Below are 15157 nucleotides of genomic sequence, written 5' to 3'. Positions count from 1 at the left end.
CATCTCCCTTTAAAGTGCACCTAGTCATTTGTGCAATCAGAAATCACTAGGAAAAATAAATCCACATTCTTAAAGAAATCTATTTCATAGCATAAAGTACATATAATCTAAAATATGTATTTAACCAGACAAAAGAAATATGTACATACATATAGCCTCTATTTTCTAGTAAGGAACATAGTCAAGTAAATGCTTTTCCCCCCATTTGCAATCAGCAAAATCAATTAATAAATTGTTACTTAATCAACAAACATGAGATACAGTACACTTTATGGGGACAACAAAAAATTATAAAATGGAAACCCTGTCCTCCAAGAGTTTACAATCTATGTAGGGAATAAAAAATTAATTAGAAATACTTAAAAGTTAATTTTAGTTCACAATCATTTGTAGGCTAAAATCATCTTAAAAATTACTTTTTTTTAAAAGAGAAAATGACTAAGTACCGAAAGCAACTTTGCTATACTACATAACCCCTATTGTTCTTTTCTAAATGTTTTCCTGCATAGATGTGATCTTGCATGAAAACAGTTTTTATTGCAACATTTCATTCAACTCATAAGCGCAATTCCAGTTTACAATGTAATGGTATTTTCTTCTGTATTCCTCTTTCAATCATATCACAGAATTGTAATTTGGGTCATTTCTAACTTTGACTCAATAAAATGCAAGTATACCATACTTGAACTACTGCAAATTTTCAGTGGCTGAGATTCACATGGGTTTTAGTGTTTTGTTCCACTAGGTAACAATTAAATTTAAAAACCTAATGTAGGGACTTCCCTGGTGGTGCAGTGGTTAAGAATACACCTGCCAATGCAGGGGACATGGGTTCGAGCCCTGGTCCACGAAGATCCCCCATGCTGAGGAGCAACTAAGCCTGCGAGCCACAACTACTGAAGCCCACGCACCTATAGCCCGTGCTCTGCAAGAAGAGAAGCCATTGCAATGAGAAGCCCGCGCACCACAATGAAGAGTAGCGCCTGCTTGCCGCAACTAGAAAAAGCCCACGTGCAGCAATAAAGACACAACACAGCCAAAAATAAATTAATTAAAAAAAAACTAATGTATATTTCTTATCACTGTTATTTGCTTATGTGCTCACACAGTACCTACACTAGAACTAAACTCATACAAAAACAAGTGGGTGGGTGGCTGCTTTAGCAATATTCAAGGAGAAGTGATTGAATTCTTGGTATCTCTATAATACAGCTAGTTACTGATTTCTAAACTGGATGCAATAGGTACCTCTCAAGGGGACTGATAAATCTGAACACCAAAATGCCTTTCCTCTATATGCTACCTTTACTATTCTTGAAAGTTCATGGGAAAAGATTTAACTGCTTGCTGACCTAAGACAGCAATTTGAAGGAAATGAAATCCTTCCTCATTCCTATTCCCCACCCCCTCAGCACTCCTCTAACTAGCTTTTTAAAAAATAATTTGATTTTGTATTTATTTCTTTATAAGCACAACAGAGGTCACTCTTGATATTCCCAATTAATTTCACATTGTTGCCACAGAGGCACTAAGGTACTAAATTCTCAGTTAACTCTAACAGTCACTCTGTTTGACTGTAAATTAAGTAAATTAAGCAGCTGAGGTGGTTACTAGGCATCTCCTTTCATCATGTCATTAAGATACTTAAATGTTATTAAGTAACTAGAAGTAGTACTGTGCAGTAGTTTTAAGCTTGAGTTTTGGAACTAAACTACCTGGGTTGGAATATCAGTTCTAACCACCTACTAGCTGCAAGACCTTGAGCAAATTATTTTATTTCCTTGTGAAGTTTCATCATCTCTAAAATAGGGATAACAATATCACCTATGTTGTGAGAATTAAACAAGTTAAAACATGTTAAGAGCTTAGACTACTGCTAGGCACATGGTAAATCACCAATAAATGTTAGCTGTTGTTCTCACGTGCCTTAGCTAAGTTGTGGTAAAGGTTTAAACAAAATGTTTATTATCTTTTAACCTTCTTCAAATTCTTTTATTAACTTAGTCCTTCATTTTAGTTCTTCTTGCTCTTATGTCCTATGTGCTACCACTCGACTTCGTACACATATCAATTAATGTAACACTTATCATACAGTATTATAATTATCTGTTTATATATTTCTCTTCCTTACTAGATTGGAAATTACTGACAACAGAAATCCTATTATTCATTTTGCATGTACAGCATTTAGCACACAAGAGAAATGATCCTTAAATATAAGAATCCTATACTTCATCAGAAATTTTATCAGTTTGGGGATAGAAAAAGGGAGGCAGGTAATTGTTTACAATTCTTAGGGTCAATCTGAGTCCATTTTATAATGAGGAAAACGCTGACAGACAATTTAAATAATTTACACAATTTACCAAAGAGTTTCACAACATGACCTAGGAACGGTAGTAAGGAAAATAACATTTATTGATAGCCTACTATGTGTCAGACACTTAGTAAGGTGATATATAAATTACCTCAGTTAATTCTGAAAACCACCCTCCAAGGTAGGCAACATCCCCATTTTAATAAGGGATAAATGAAGATCAAAAAAGTTACTTAACTTACTTAAGTGTTACACTGTAATAAGTAAGCCCCAGAGCCAGGGACTCTAACACCAAAGTCCAAGCTCTTTCCATTATGTAATTCTAACCTCTCAAAAATCATAGTTACCATCTATCGATTCCTACCGTGTGCCAGGCACCATGCTAGGTGCTATGCATTTGCTTGCTATTCCATTAAACCTTGAAAAAATACAGCAAGGTAGGTATTACCTCATTTTTCACAGAGAAAGAAACAGGCTATAAACAGGTAAATAAATTGATGGAGAACTTACAGCTAATATGCACTGGAGCATATATTTGTACTAGATGGGTCTCACTTCAAAGCTGTGCTCTTTTTATGGTAAAATACTGCATTGTTTTCAGACATTCTACAGGGATGTAATCTGCATCTGATTGATTTCAGAGCATTCCTTTTGATTAGGGTTATAAGATTTGCATAGTCACTATTACTTAATACCTTGAGACTATGTCCTCCACAAAACAATTTGAATACAAATTTTCCTGTATTCTTCAATAAAAATCAACTGTTACTTTTTATTAAATATTACTTTTAAAATGGAGCATGGGATACTGTAAAACCACACAGCCTTTGTTTTATAACCTGCTTTTGCTCCAGGGCCAGATAATACAGAGGGCAAGTTACATACTGCCCCCTAGTGGGCTTCCATTCCTCTACCACTTACTTGATCATACCCACGGCTTTTACCTCCACTGCCCTAAGTCACCTAGTCCCATAAAATATAACTGTCAGAAGTCAATTTAAAACATACAAAGAATTTCAACACAATTCCTGAGCCTAAAACACAAACATGGGCAAAAAGTGAGTGTCAACATGTACCTAGAAATGGATAAGGAAACTAAATATGGCCTAGTAATTGATACAAGCACAGCCTAATGAAGCTTTTTAAAATTACGCTTAGATCAGCTCTAGAAGGAAGCCCAACTTGAGAGAAAAATATAACTAAAAATATATTTCACACTATAACTTAGGCATAAAATTGCAGTATTCTAGAACATGGAGATACACTTACCAGAAAAATTAAGGTGACTATCATTCCCAATCCAACTCTTTCCTTAGTCTCTTATTCTTCATCTTTACCTTCACCTGGTTTTCCTGCCTGTATTCACTCCTTGGCTCCTTGGACTATTCAGGCTTCCACTTCAATACTCCTAGATTCGGCCTTCCCATGTTTAAAAATTATTCTAACACATACACTACTCTCTCAGTACTTTCATTTTAGGAATATTAATGTGAATGGATACTAAGACATTAATCACTGTTAAAAGTAAAAACCCAAGAGCATTTGTATTATAAGTGATTCTGGCAAGTGCCTAGCTAGACGGTGAAGTCACAGAAACAGTCTAAATATGGCTTTAATTTACTAAGTGTCCATATCTTGGCTAATATAAGTTTCTGGAATGTTCTAAGTAAGCCATTGACTTTAATAAAACAGCTGATTTTCCTTCTATTCTCCTTGCCTATGAGCAAATTTCTCATCATACTGGCATTTTTTTAACACTATAAAATAATTCGATAACTCCTGAATACCTATTTCTTTTTTTCCCCTTTAACTCAGAATACTGAATTAGTTGTCAAATTCTGCTATTTACTGCAACATCTCTCTCAAAATGTTATTTTCTTCTGTCAGTGTGATAGAACAGTTATATAATCATTCCTTATCTGGATTTAGAATTTCCTCCTCCTGGAGTTATCTTCTATCCCTTCATTTTTATAAACACTGCCAGTTTCTTTTTATAGCTCTTAAATGGCATCCTAATTACCCTGCAACATTCCTTCTCCTAATCCTGCCATTCACTTACTAGCTGTGTGACCTTGGATACGTTAATAAACCTCTCTGTGCCTCAGTTTTTAAAAATCTATAAAATCTATATAATGGGGGGAATAGTAGCATCTACTTATGAGTTTTTATGAGGATTAAATGAGACAATATATATAAAGGCTTAGAATAGTGCCTGGCATGCAGTAATCATCATACGAGTATTAGGTTTTTGGAGGGGTGGGGGAAGTAGAAGGCATTAAAATAAAAGAACATGGAGTATAGTCGATTCTTTCAGTCTTGTACCTTGGCATCTTGAGTTGGTCCTCTAAGAATTTTTCCCATAAAGACAAACATAGTTAGGTTCTATAGTAATATTAACACAGAATTACACAACTGTTTCACAGATAAGGGCCTGGATATAATCAAATATTGTAGATTACATTACTTTCTCAGTCATTCCCTATAAAGCAGCTCATTACTTTCACACATTTGATATATTTTATTTCAAGCTCATTTCCCTGCACTGTATTCCTGATTCAATTATCTAAAATAGCACCACGTATCCAGAAAGATATCACCTCAAAATGGCATATTTCCATCATTCAAACACCTTTCAAACCCTCAACTTTTCAACTTTTTCCTTAAGTTTTTCTCTAATTATGCTTATTTTTTCACTGACACTTGGCTTAATTACGCCTCCATGGCTGTGCTCACATTATTAACCATTTTTCATCTACCCAATCCCCATTATTCTTCAAAGTCCTTCATCTTCTATTAAATCTTACTATAGCACACATGGATTTAGCCTCTCTTTGACCTTTGTATGGTCTTTACCATATACTTAACAATTATTAAATGAGGCTATTTACTATTTTTGAACCTTAGTTTCTTCACCTATAAGAAACTAACACCACTTGTCTTATTTATTTTAATTGGTTTAGAGGAGCTCACACAAAATGATTTGGTTGAAAATAACGACCATGTAAGGAGGGAAAACCCCTCCAAACCAAACTGGTTGAAATAAATAACTTAAAATACCACAAGCTTTTTTGTAATAATTAATGTATCTTGAATCATTTTTGTTTGTTTTTTTCAGGTTTTATAAAAAGTCCTCTCATTTTAAGATTTCTCACTCATTTCACTCAACTCTACCTGCTCTACACAATCTATAATAGTGCATTACCAAAAACAACCAAAATGTCCAGTAAGGAGGTTGGTTAAATGGACTACACAATACACATAACAGAATCCTACACAGCCATTTAAAATGATGCTATAGAGATCTATTTATTGCACAAAGATGTTCATGGTATACTGTCATGTGGGAAAAAAGCAGATTGTAAAATGGTATGTATAGTATAATCCTATTAAAAAATATAAATGCATTAAAAGAATGTGAAAGATACATATTAAGGGATAAATCTTAGTTATACCTGGGAGAACCGCATTATGTGTGTTCATTTATTCATTCAATAGATTCTTACACAATGAGTTAGTCACTGTGCTAAGTGCTAGGGATGCAAAACCAGAAATAATCCTTCTGTCCTCAAGAATGTTATAGAACAGAGGGAGACAATCATCAAAACAACCTAGAAATTCAACTATTAAGAATAAATTTTATAAATATTATGAAGGAGAAGTATCTAGTGCTATAAGTATGCATATTTGGGAAAATGCCAATGTTTTTCTATTCTACAATGCTTCCAAGAGTAAGGAGCAGGCTTAAATAAATGAAAATAAATTCAAAATTTACAAAGCAGGAAGAAGAGTCCAATTCTGAAAAACAGATTAAAATGCTTATGGATTGCAAAAGTGCCTCACAGCACACTAAAATTATCAAATCATTTTCAACCAATTTATCTTTGTGCCTTCTACTAAAAATCATCTGCCATCACAATAAGCTTTACTAAATCTGGAGATTCCACCAAAATTTAGGGCCTGTGTAATCAACATAAATTGGACCAGGTTAACTACGTAAATCTCGATTAACTACATTTAGTCCACCCTAAGTAAAGGTTCATAAATCAGCCATGGGTGACACAGCTTTATCCCAAAGCACATTCTACAGAATACTATTCCTTGAAAAAAGCTCTGTATTCAAGTAAACTTGAAAAATACTGGGTTAAACAAAACTAAAGTTTTCTTCAAGATTTTCTGAAGTCCTTAATATACTGGCCCAGAATCACTTATGTACAATTCTACAGTCCAAAAGGTTCTGAAAACTGAAGTTTTAAAAATAATTTATATGATAGCAAAACGTGACATAAACTGTTATGAGGTTCTTTGTAGTCTTCATCTCATTTAGTTTGTCTATTTCATATTTTTCTGTAGAAATTATACATTTGATTACACGGGCTGCCCTAAGCTCCACTGGGGATGTTATTTAATAAACATTATATATATCATAATACCCTTCTAAAATCTGAAGATTTCTGAATTCCAAAACACATCTGGTACAAGAGTTTTGTAAGATGCACTGTGGACCTGTACTAATGCACAATGTGAATCTGTAAGAGGAATATTTCCCAAACCTGTGACCATGAAGCTCACTTTTAAAAGGAGTAAGAAAGGAAACACTGGATTAGGGTATGCCCCTAACTATAAAAGGCCACAATGTCATATACCTAATAAAAAAACCTCAGGGCAAAGCCTCAGATAGACAAGTGTACAGAAAGACGTAAAACAGATGTTTTGTTGTTGTTATATCATTTTACGTAGTACTGTTATGCCAGTAAGAAGTTTAGTGAAGAAACTAAAGAATTGGCCTATGCTTACTCAGTACTAACAAGGGAGAAGGAAACTGTATTAGCCAGATCCTAGTATTTGTGCCACTGAAAACTGACTTTCCAAAATTTGCCCTGAAGATAAAATGAGAAAGTGTATAGGCGAGTGCCATTATTTTCTTCTACTTCATTCCTATAAGCCTTCTCTTCCCAACAAACAGCCTCAGAGAGCGTGAACCGTACTCACTGATTTTGCTTCTGAGTTTTATTCACCCACTTGTCTAGAACTAGACATGCAACTCCCACAAATTTTTTCTCTGATCTACAAACACTCTGAACTTCCATTTTAAAAATGAAGCAACACTTCATTTGCTTACAATACAAACTCCTTTTAATTCAATCCTTAGGAGTTAATATTTTTATTCTGCTACTGGTATAATCTGTATAGGAGCTACATCAATATCTATTTTATTTTATAAATCATCATAAGCCATAATTACTTTTCAACACATCAATAGTAGGTCATAAATGAACACTTAAAAGCTTTTAGGTGATAATGGTATTAATAAAACAATACTACATGCTTTGGAATTGAAAACAGTTTTTAAATTTTAAAATATTATTTAATATATTAGAGGCTAACATTTCAAAGAGAACTTGCCAAATCAGTAAAACTAAATTTATATAGCCTAATGGATTGCTTATAAAATTTAAAGGATTTATTGTTGAGAGTCACTTTAAAAAAACTGTAGCTTTTTATCATCTGGGTCAATGTGGACCACTTTGCAATTTTTAGTTCAACAAATTAAGTTTTTTTTTTGTTTTTTTTTTTTTGCAGTATGCGGGCCGCTCACTGTTGTGGCCTCTCCTGTTGCGGAGCACAGGCTCCGGACGCGCAGGCTCAGCGGCCATGGCTCATGGGCCTAGTCGATCTGCGGCATGTGGGATCTTCCCAGACCGGCACACGGACCCGTGTCCCCTGCATCAGCAGGTGGACTCTCAACCACTGCGCCACCAGGGAAGCCCAAGCCTGTTCTTGATGGTAAAATTTGTACTACTTCTTTATCAATTATATATTACATATGCATTTTAAAATACATTTAACTGTATTTAATGATTTAAATAACTAAAGTATAAAAGCAACTATATCAGCTAAACAAAGTTCACTCCCTCATCTGCCAACTCATCAAATTACTGTCTAATCTTCATTACCTTTGTTACTGAGGGAAGGAATAAAAAACTGAAATCCATAAATAATGACAATAAATCACAACTCATTTTAGTAAACTATTCAAGTTTTTCCCAATCCAACAACTTTTTATTAGTGTTAATAAATGAAGTTGATCATGTGCTTTTATCTCATCTATGCTCTTAGTAACTGAGACATAAATTGATTAAATGGCAAACAACAGGAAAAGCAAAAGCACTTGAGTAATTATAAAAAGAGAGCAAACAACCACTGAAGAATTTATTCATCGGAATTTTTGTTGTTATTGTTCAAACAGGCTTGTGGCAAATATAGTGAGTACTTAAATCTGGTGTAAGACAAACTTACAAATCCTGTAAAAAAAAAAAGCTTCATATCTTATTAGTTGATGTAATTTTTCCCTTATAGTTCACATTTTTTTCTGGATATGAAAATATATACTAAAATAATTTTTCAGGAAGTTGAAAAATATATAATGTGGGAAAAAACTAAGACCCAGAAAAATAATCTAACTTGCCTTGGTTTAAGAAGCTAGTTGCTACACACTTTAGCTCTGGGAATGATACCTCTTGATATCAGTGCTTCTTCCATTGCACTGTACTGCCCTTAGCCTGGGGAAAAAAACACTTCTTAAAAATGATGGGAAGCATCACTTATGGAGAAATTGGTCCAGAGAATGTAAAAACATAATGCCCAAAGATTCTCAACTGAGAATTAAATTCAAATGTATTACATCAGTATTTTGTTGTTGTTAGTATTATATATAAAACCTCTTCTGCTCTGGGTTTTAATTATGGGGACTAATATAAAACTTGACCTTTAAACACACACACACACACACACACACACACACACACACGTTATTTCATTTTGTCAGTCAGAGCCTTCCATGATGCCTAATTGAAAGCACTACTTGATATATGCTAAAATGTAATTCTCACCCATTTTGTGTTAGCTTACCAGATTTGTGCTTCTTGTGTTTTGCTTTCTTTTTGATGATCAATAACTTATTCTGGATCTCAGGTTTGTAAGACTTGAATGCAAGGGAATGAAGACCTTCGCGCTTTCTTTGTAAGTTTTCATTCAAAACATCTTTCAATTTCTTTTTTTTCTTTTTCTTCTTTTTTGCCCTCATTTTAGTTACTTTGAGTTTCTTGTGGCTCTGCAGTGACTGTTCTAATAGAATATCCCTTACAACTTTGTGGCAGTTAATTTCTGGATGATCACTGTGACTTCCATTTACATGTATTTGGCAAGATTTCAGAGCATTTTCTTTTAATGGACTGGGTTCAGGCTTTACTCTGGAAGCTTCACCATATTTTTCCTGATTTTCTATAAACCTTATTTCACCTGGACTGAGAGGCTCTCCAAAGCCAGTAACTTCCCCTGGGCTCCCTGGTTTCTCTAAATTTTCTTTACAGCAATCAGTTATTTTCATTTCACAGGGCCTACGAATTCTAATTTCACAGTTGGATTTCACTTCCATTTCAACAGAAATGTCATGATTATCCAAGTTCATTTTAGCAGGGCAGCAAGTTGGATCAAAACTAATTTCCTGCTCTTTCCTGAAGGCAGAGGGCAGGCCTTCTCTACTACACCTATGTTCTCCATTACTTGCACTAACATAGTCACACTTCAATTTCTCCAGTTTAATCCGAGGTACTCTTTGTATTTTAATGGGTGGAACTGGAAATTCTGGGGCTTGAAAAGGTCTCTGTTTATAAATCCGTACATCTGCACCACAGAACTGTGGGAAATGTACATAAGCATTCTCCAAATAATCGTAACCAAGGATAACTTCCCTGCATTCATGAATAGGCTGTCCAAGTACAGCATCTTGAACTTCCTTCTGTGTTTCATACACAAAGTCACAAAGACCCTTAAGTAACCACACTTTTTGGTAGAAAGGTAGTTCATGAAAAAGTTTTTCTTCCAATGGATTAACTTCTCCAAGAACTTTAAAAAACTGAGGACACAACCCAAGTTTTTCAGCACAGTTATTGGGATTTTCAGTCTGCCCTACAGCCGTGTACCACTGCTGTACTTTCTGTCTCAGTGCTGCTTCCCAGGTTCTATAAGGCAAAGTAGGTCTTCGATGTAAGGTAGGTCTGCGATGGGGAGGACTTAATAGAGAAGTCATTATTTTAGATAGAAAAGCGTTACACTGAGGCATCAGAAGACAGCGTTCCAATTCGTAAAAGACTATTTCTGGCAAATTTAGAATTTGCTGGGCTAAACAAAGGAAATGCCCGATTGCTGGAATTTCCCACATGGTCTCCATACAAGTTGGAGCTGCTTGAGCTAGAAGTTTTCTTTCCCATTCTTCTACTTCCTTTTGACTAGCTTCTTCTGCTTCTTTTCTTTCCTGCTCCCGAAGCCTAAAGAAAATTTAACAAATTATATTATTATTACTTAAAGTAGAGAATACCATAAAATACTAAATTTTAAGTATGTCATATTTATCTTCAGTCAACAAGGCAATTGGCTGTTCTAGTTTTCACTATCAGTACAAAGTGTCCCATTAGATGTACTATTGTGATTTTTTTTTTCAGATGAAGAAATACACATATAACTTGATCCTGAGTTTTACTGATGGAGGATTATCACTAACATTGCTACTCAAGGCAAAACTGTTCAACTCACAATGTGTATCAACTTCAAAATAAATGAAAAACATTTTTAAAATGTTTACTACACAAAAGCACAGTTTAGTGCTTTCTAGAAGTAATATGATGTCATGTAAGAGCTGTAAACATGTTTACATCCTTTGACCTGATAATTCCATTCCTAAAAAGTTATTCTAAGAAGATAATTCAATAGAAGCAAAAAGTTACGTGTTTGTCAGTGTTAACTGGAGTTCTGTATAAGGAAAATAAAAATATAAAGAAGTTGTATTACATAACTGGGAAATAAGCTGGATATATTATATAGCCTTAAAATTATGAATATTATGCATAAACACCAAAAACATCAGAACACAATATGGTACTTAACAAACAATAGCAATAATGAAAATATGCAAATACTGAACAAGGAGATGACAGTATTCCAAAAATACGTGAATCCTATGTTGATGAGATTATAAGTGCTTTCTTCCCCTTAAAAAGTTCTTTACGGGCACTGCTTTAAATTTTCTTAATTAAAAAAATTAAATTAGATAAAAAGAAGTCTCCGTGATCTTGCATTAGGCAAAGTGTTTTTATATATGGCACCAAAAGCACAGCAACAAAAGAAAAAATAAAGTGGTCACCATCAAAACTAAAAACGTTTGTGCTTTTAAAGGACATCATCAAGTGAAAAGACAACCATGGAATGGGAGAACATTTTTGCAAATCACGTATCTAATGAGAGATCTGTATCTAGAAAATAAAAGTACACTTATAACTCAATAATAAAAGGATAAAATAACCGAACTAAAAATCGACAAAGTAAATATTTCTCCAAAGAAGACGTACAAATGAATAATAAGCCGATGAAAAGATGCTCAACATCATTATCCGTTAGAGACATGTAAATCATAACCACAGTACGATACCAATACATGAATTGGTATCTCTCTTAAGATAATGATCTTGAGATGATTATTGTAAGAGAGATACTAACAGCTATTGGTAAAACTATGGAGAAACTGGAAACTTCATACACTATAAAGGATATAGCTACTTTCAAAGGCAGTCTAGCAGGTCCTCAGAAGGTTAAACATATGACCCAGCAAACCTACTCCTAGGTATATGTCCAAGAGAAATGAAAATATATGTCCACACAAAAACTTGTATATTAATGTTCATAGTAGCATTACTCATAATAGTCAAAGAGTAAAACTACCAAATGTATTTGGTATTTGTATATCCATCAACTGCTGAATGGATAAATAGAAAGAAATCATAAAGATCAGATCAGAAATAAATGAAAAGGAAATTAAGGAAATGATAGCAAAGATCAATAAAACTAAAAGCTGGTTCTTTGAGAAGATAAACAAAATTGATAAACCAATTTATCAATTAGTTTTGGGAGAAACCAAAAGGGAAAAGACTCAAATCAATAAAATTAGAAATGAAAAAGGAGAAGTAACAACTGACACTGCAGAAATATAAAGGATCATGAGAGATTATTACAAGCAACCATATGCCAATAAAATGGACAACCTGGAAAAAATGGACAAATTCTTAGAAATGCACAACCTTCAGAGACAGAACCAGGAAGAAAAGAAAATATGAACAGACCAATCACAAGCACTGAAATTGAAACTGTGATTAAAAATCTTCCAACAAACAAAAGCCCAGGACCAGATGGCTTCACAGGTGAATTCTATCAAACATTTCGAGAAGAGCTAACACCTATCCTTCTCAAACTCTTCCAAAATATAGCAGAGAGGGGAACACTCCCAAACTCATTCTACGAGGCCACCATCACCATGATACCAAAACCAGACAAAGATGTCACAAAGGAAGAAAACGATAGGCCAATATCACTGATGAACAGATGCAAAAATCCTCAACAAAATATTAGCAAACAGAATCCAACAGCACATTAAAAGGATCATACACCATGATCAAGTGGGGTTTATCCCAGGAATGCAAAGATTCTTCAATATATGCAAATCAATCAATGTGATACACCATATTAACAAATTGAAGAAGAAAAACCATATGATCATCTCAATAGATGCAGAGAAAGCTTTCAACAAAATTCAACACCCATTTATGATAAAAACCCTCCAGAAAGTAGGCACAGAAGGAACTTTCCTCAACATAATAAAGGCCATATATGACAAACCCACAGCCAACATCGTCCTCAATGGTAAAAAACTGAAACCATTTCTACTAAGATCAGGAACAAGACAAGGTTGCCCACTCTCACCACTCTTATTCAACATAGTTTTGGAAGTTTTAGCCACAGCTAAAGAAGAAAAAGAAATAAAAGGAATCCAAATCGGAAAAGAAGAAGTAAAGCTGTCACTGCTTGCAGATGACATGATACTATACATAGAGAATCCTAAAGATGCTACCAGAAAACTACTAGAGCTAATCAATGAATTTGGTAAAGTAGCAGGATACAAAATTAATGCACAGACATCTCTGGCATTCCTATACACTAATGATGAAAAATCTGAAAGTGTAATTAAGAAAACACTCCCATTTACCAGTGCAACAAAAAGAATAAAATACCTAGGAATAAACCTACCTAAGGAGACAAAAGACCTGTATGCAGAAAATTATAAGACACTGATGAAAGAAATTAAAGATGATACAAACAGATGGAGAGATATACCATGTTCTTGGATTGGAAGAATCAACATTGTGAAAATGACTATACTACCCAAAGCAATCTACAGATTCAATGCAATCCCTATCAAACTACCAATGGCATTTTTCACAGAACTAGAACAAAAAATTTCACAATTTGTATGGAAACACAAAAGACCCCAAATAGCCAAAGCAATCTTGAGAAAGAAAAATGGGCCTGGAGGAATCAGGCTCCCTGACTTCAGGCTATACTACAAAGCTACAGTAATCAAGACAGTATGGTACTGGCACAAAAACAGAAATATAGATCAAAGGAACAGGATAGAAAGCCCAGAGAGAAACCCATGCATATATGGTCACCTCATCTTTGATAAAGGAGGCAAGAATATACAATGGAGAAAAGACAGCCTCTTCAATAAGTAGTGCTGGGGAAACTGGACAGCTACATGTAAAAGAATAAAATTAGAACACTCCCTAACACCATACACAAAAATAAGCTCAAAATGGATTAAAGACCTAAATGTAAGGCCAGACACTATCAAAGTCTTAGAGGAAAACATAGGCAGAACACTCTATGACATAAATCACAGCAAGATCCTTTCTGACCCACCTCCTAGAGAAATGGAAATAAAAACAAGAAACAAATGGGACCTAATGAAACTTAAAAGCTTTTGCACAGCAAAGGAAACCATAAACAAGACCAAAAGACAACCCTCAGAATGGGAGAAAATATTTGCCAATGAAGCAACTGACAAAGTATTAATCTCCCAAACTTACAAGCAGCTCATGCAGCTCAATATCAAAAAAACAAACAACCCAATCTAATAATGGGCAGAAAACCTAAATAGACATTTCTCCAAAGAAGATATACAGATTGCCAACAAACACATGAAAGCATGCTCAACATCATTAATCATTAGAGTAATGCAAATCAAAACTACAATGAGGTATCATCTCACACCAGTCAGAATGGCCATCATCAAAAATTCTACAAACAATAAATGCTGGAGAGGGTGTGGAGAAAAGGGAACCCTCTTGCACTGTTGGTGGGAATGGAAATTGATACAGCCACTATGGAGAACAATATGGAGGTTCCTTAAGAAACTAAAAATAGAACTACCATATGACTCAGCAATCCCACTACTGGGCATATACCCTAAGAAAACCAGAATTCAAAAAGAGTCATGTATCACAATGTTCATTGCAGCTCTATTTACAATAGCCAGGACATGGAAGCAACCTAAGTGTCCATCCACAGATGAATGGATAAGAAGATGTGGCACATATATACAATGGAATATTACTCAGCCATAAAAAAAAACGAAATTGAGTTATTTGTAGTGAGGTGGTTGGACCTAGAGTCTGTCATACAGAGTGAAGTAAGTCAGAAAGAGAAAAACAACTACTGCATGCTAACACATACATATGGAATCTGAAAAAATAAAAAAGGTCATGAAGAACCTAAGGGCAAGACGGGAATAAAGACACAGACTTACTAGAGAATGCACTTGAGGATACGGGGAGCGGGAAGGGTAAGCTGGGACGAAGTGAGAGAGTGGCATGGACATATATACACTACCAAATGTAAAATAGATAGCTAGTGGGAAGCAGCTGCATAAGCACAGGGAGATCAGCTCGGTGCTCT

At 34.6% G+C, this 15157-nt stretch overlaps 1 protein-coding gene across 3 annotated transcripts in view; it reads right to left on the bottom strand.

Annotated features, from left to right (window-relative positions):
• BRD10 (bromodomain containing 10) overlaps nucleotides 1-15157 on the bottom strand; it is a 104221-nt gene that overhangs the window by 40011 nt on the left and 49053 nt on the right. For all 3 annotated transcript variants that reach the window (XM_033858110.2, XM_019934819.3, XM_019934818.3), the window contains one exon: nucleotides 9227-10644. In XM_033858110.2, coding sequence (XP_033714001.1) covers nucleotides 9227-10644 — 1418 coding nt within the window. The remainder of the gene's footprint in view (nucleotides 1-9226; nucleotides 10645-15157) is intronic.

The sequence above is a fragment of the Tursiops truncatus genome, chromosome 6 (genome assembly GCF_011762595.2).
Source record: "Tursiops truncatus isolate mTurTru1 chromosome 6, mTurTru1.mat.Y, whole genome shotgun sequence".
In the NCBI taxonomy this organism is placed as follows: domain Eukaryota; kingdom Metazoa; phylum Chordata; class Mammalia; order Artiodactyla; family Delphinidae; genus Tursiops; species Tursiops truncatus.
The sequence above is the reverse complement of the archived record's forward strand: the minus strand, read 5'-3'. Positions and strand labels throughout refer to the sequence as shown.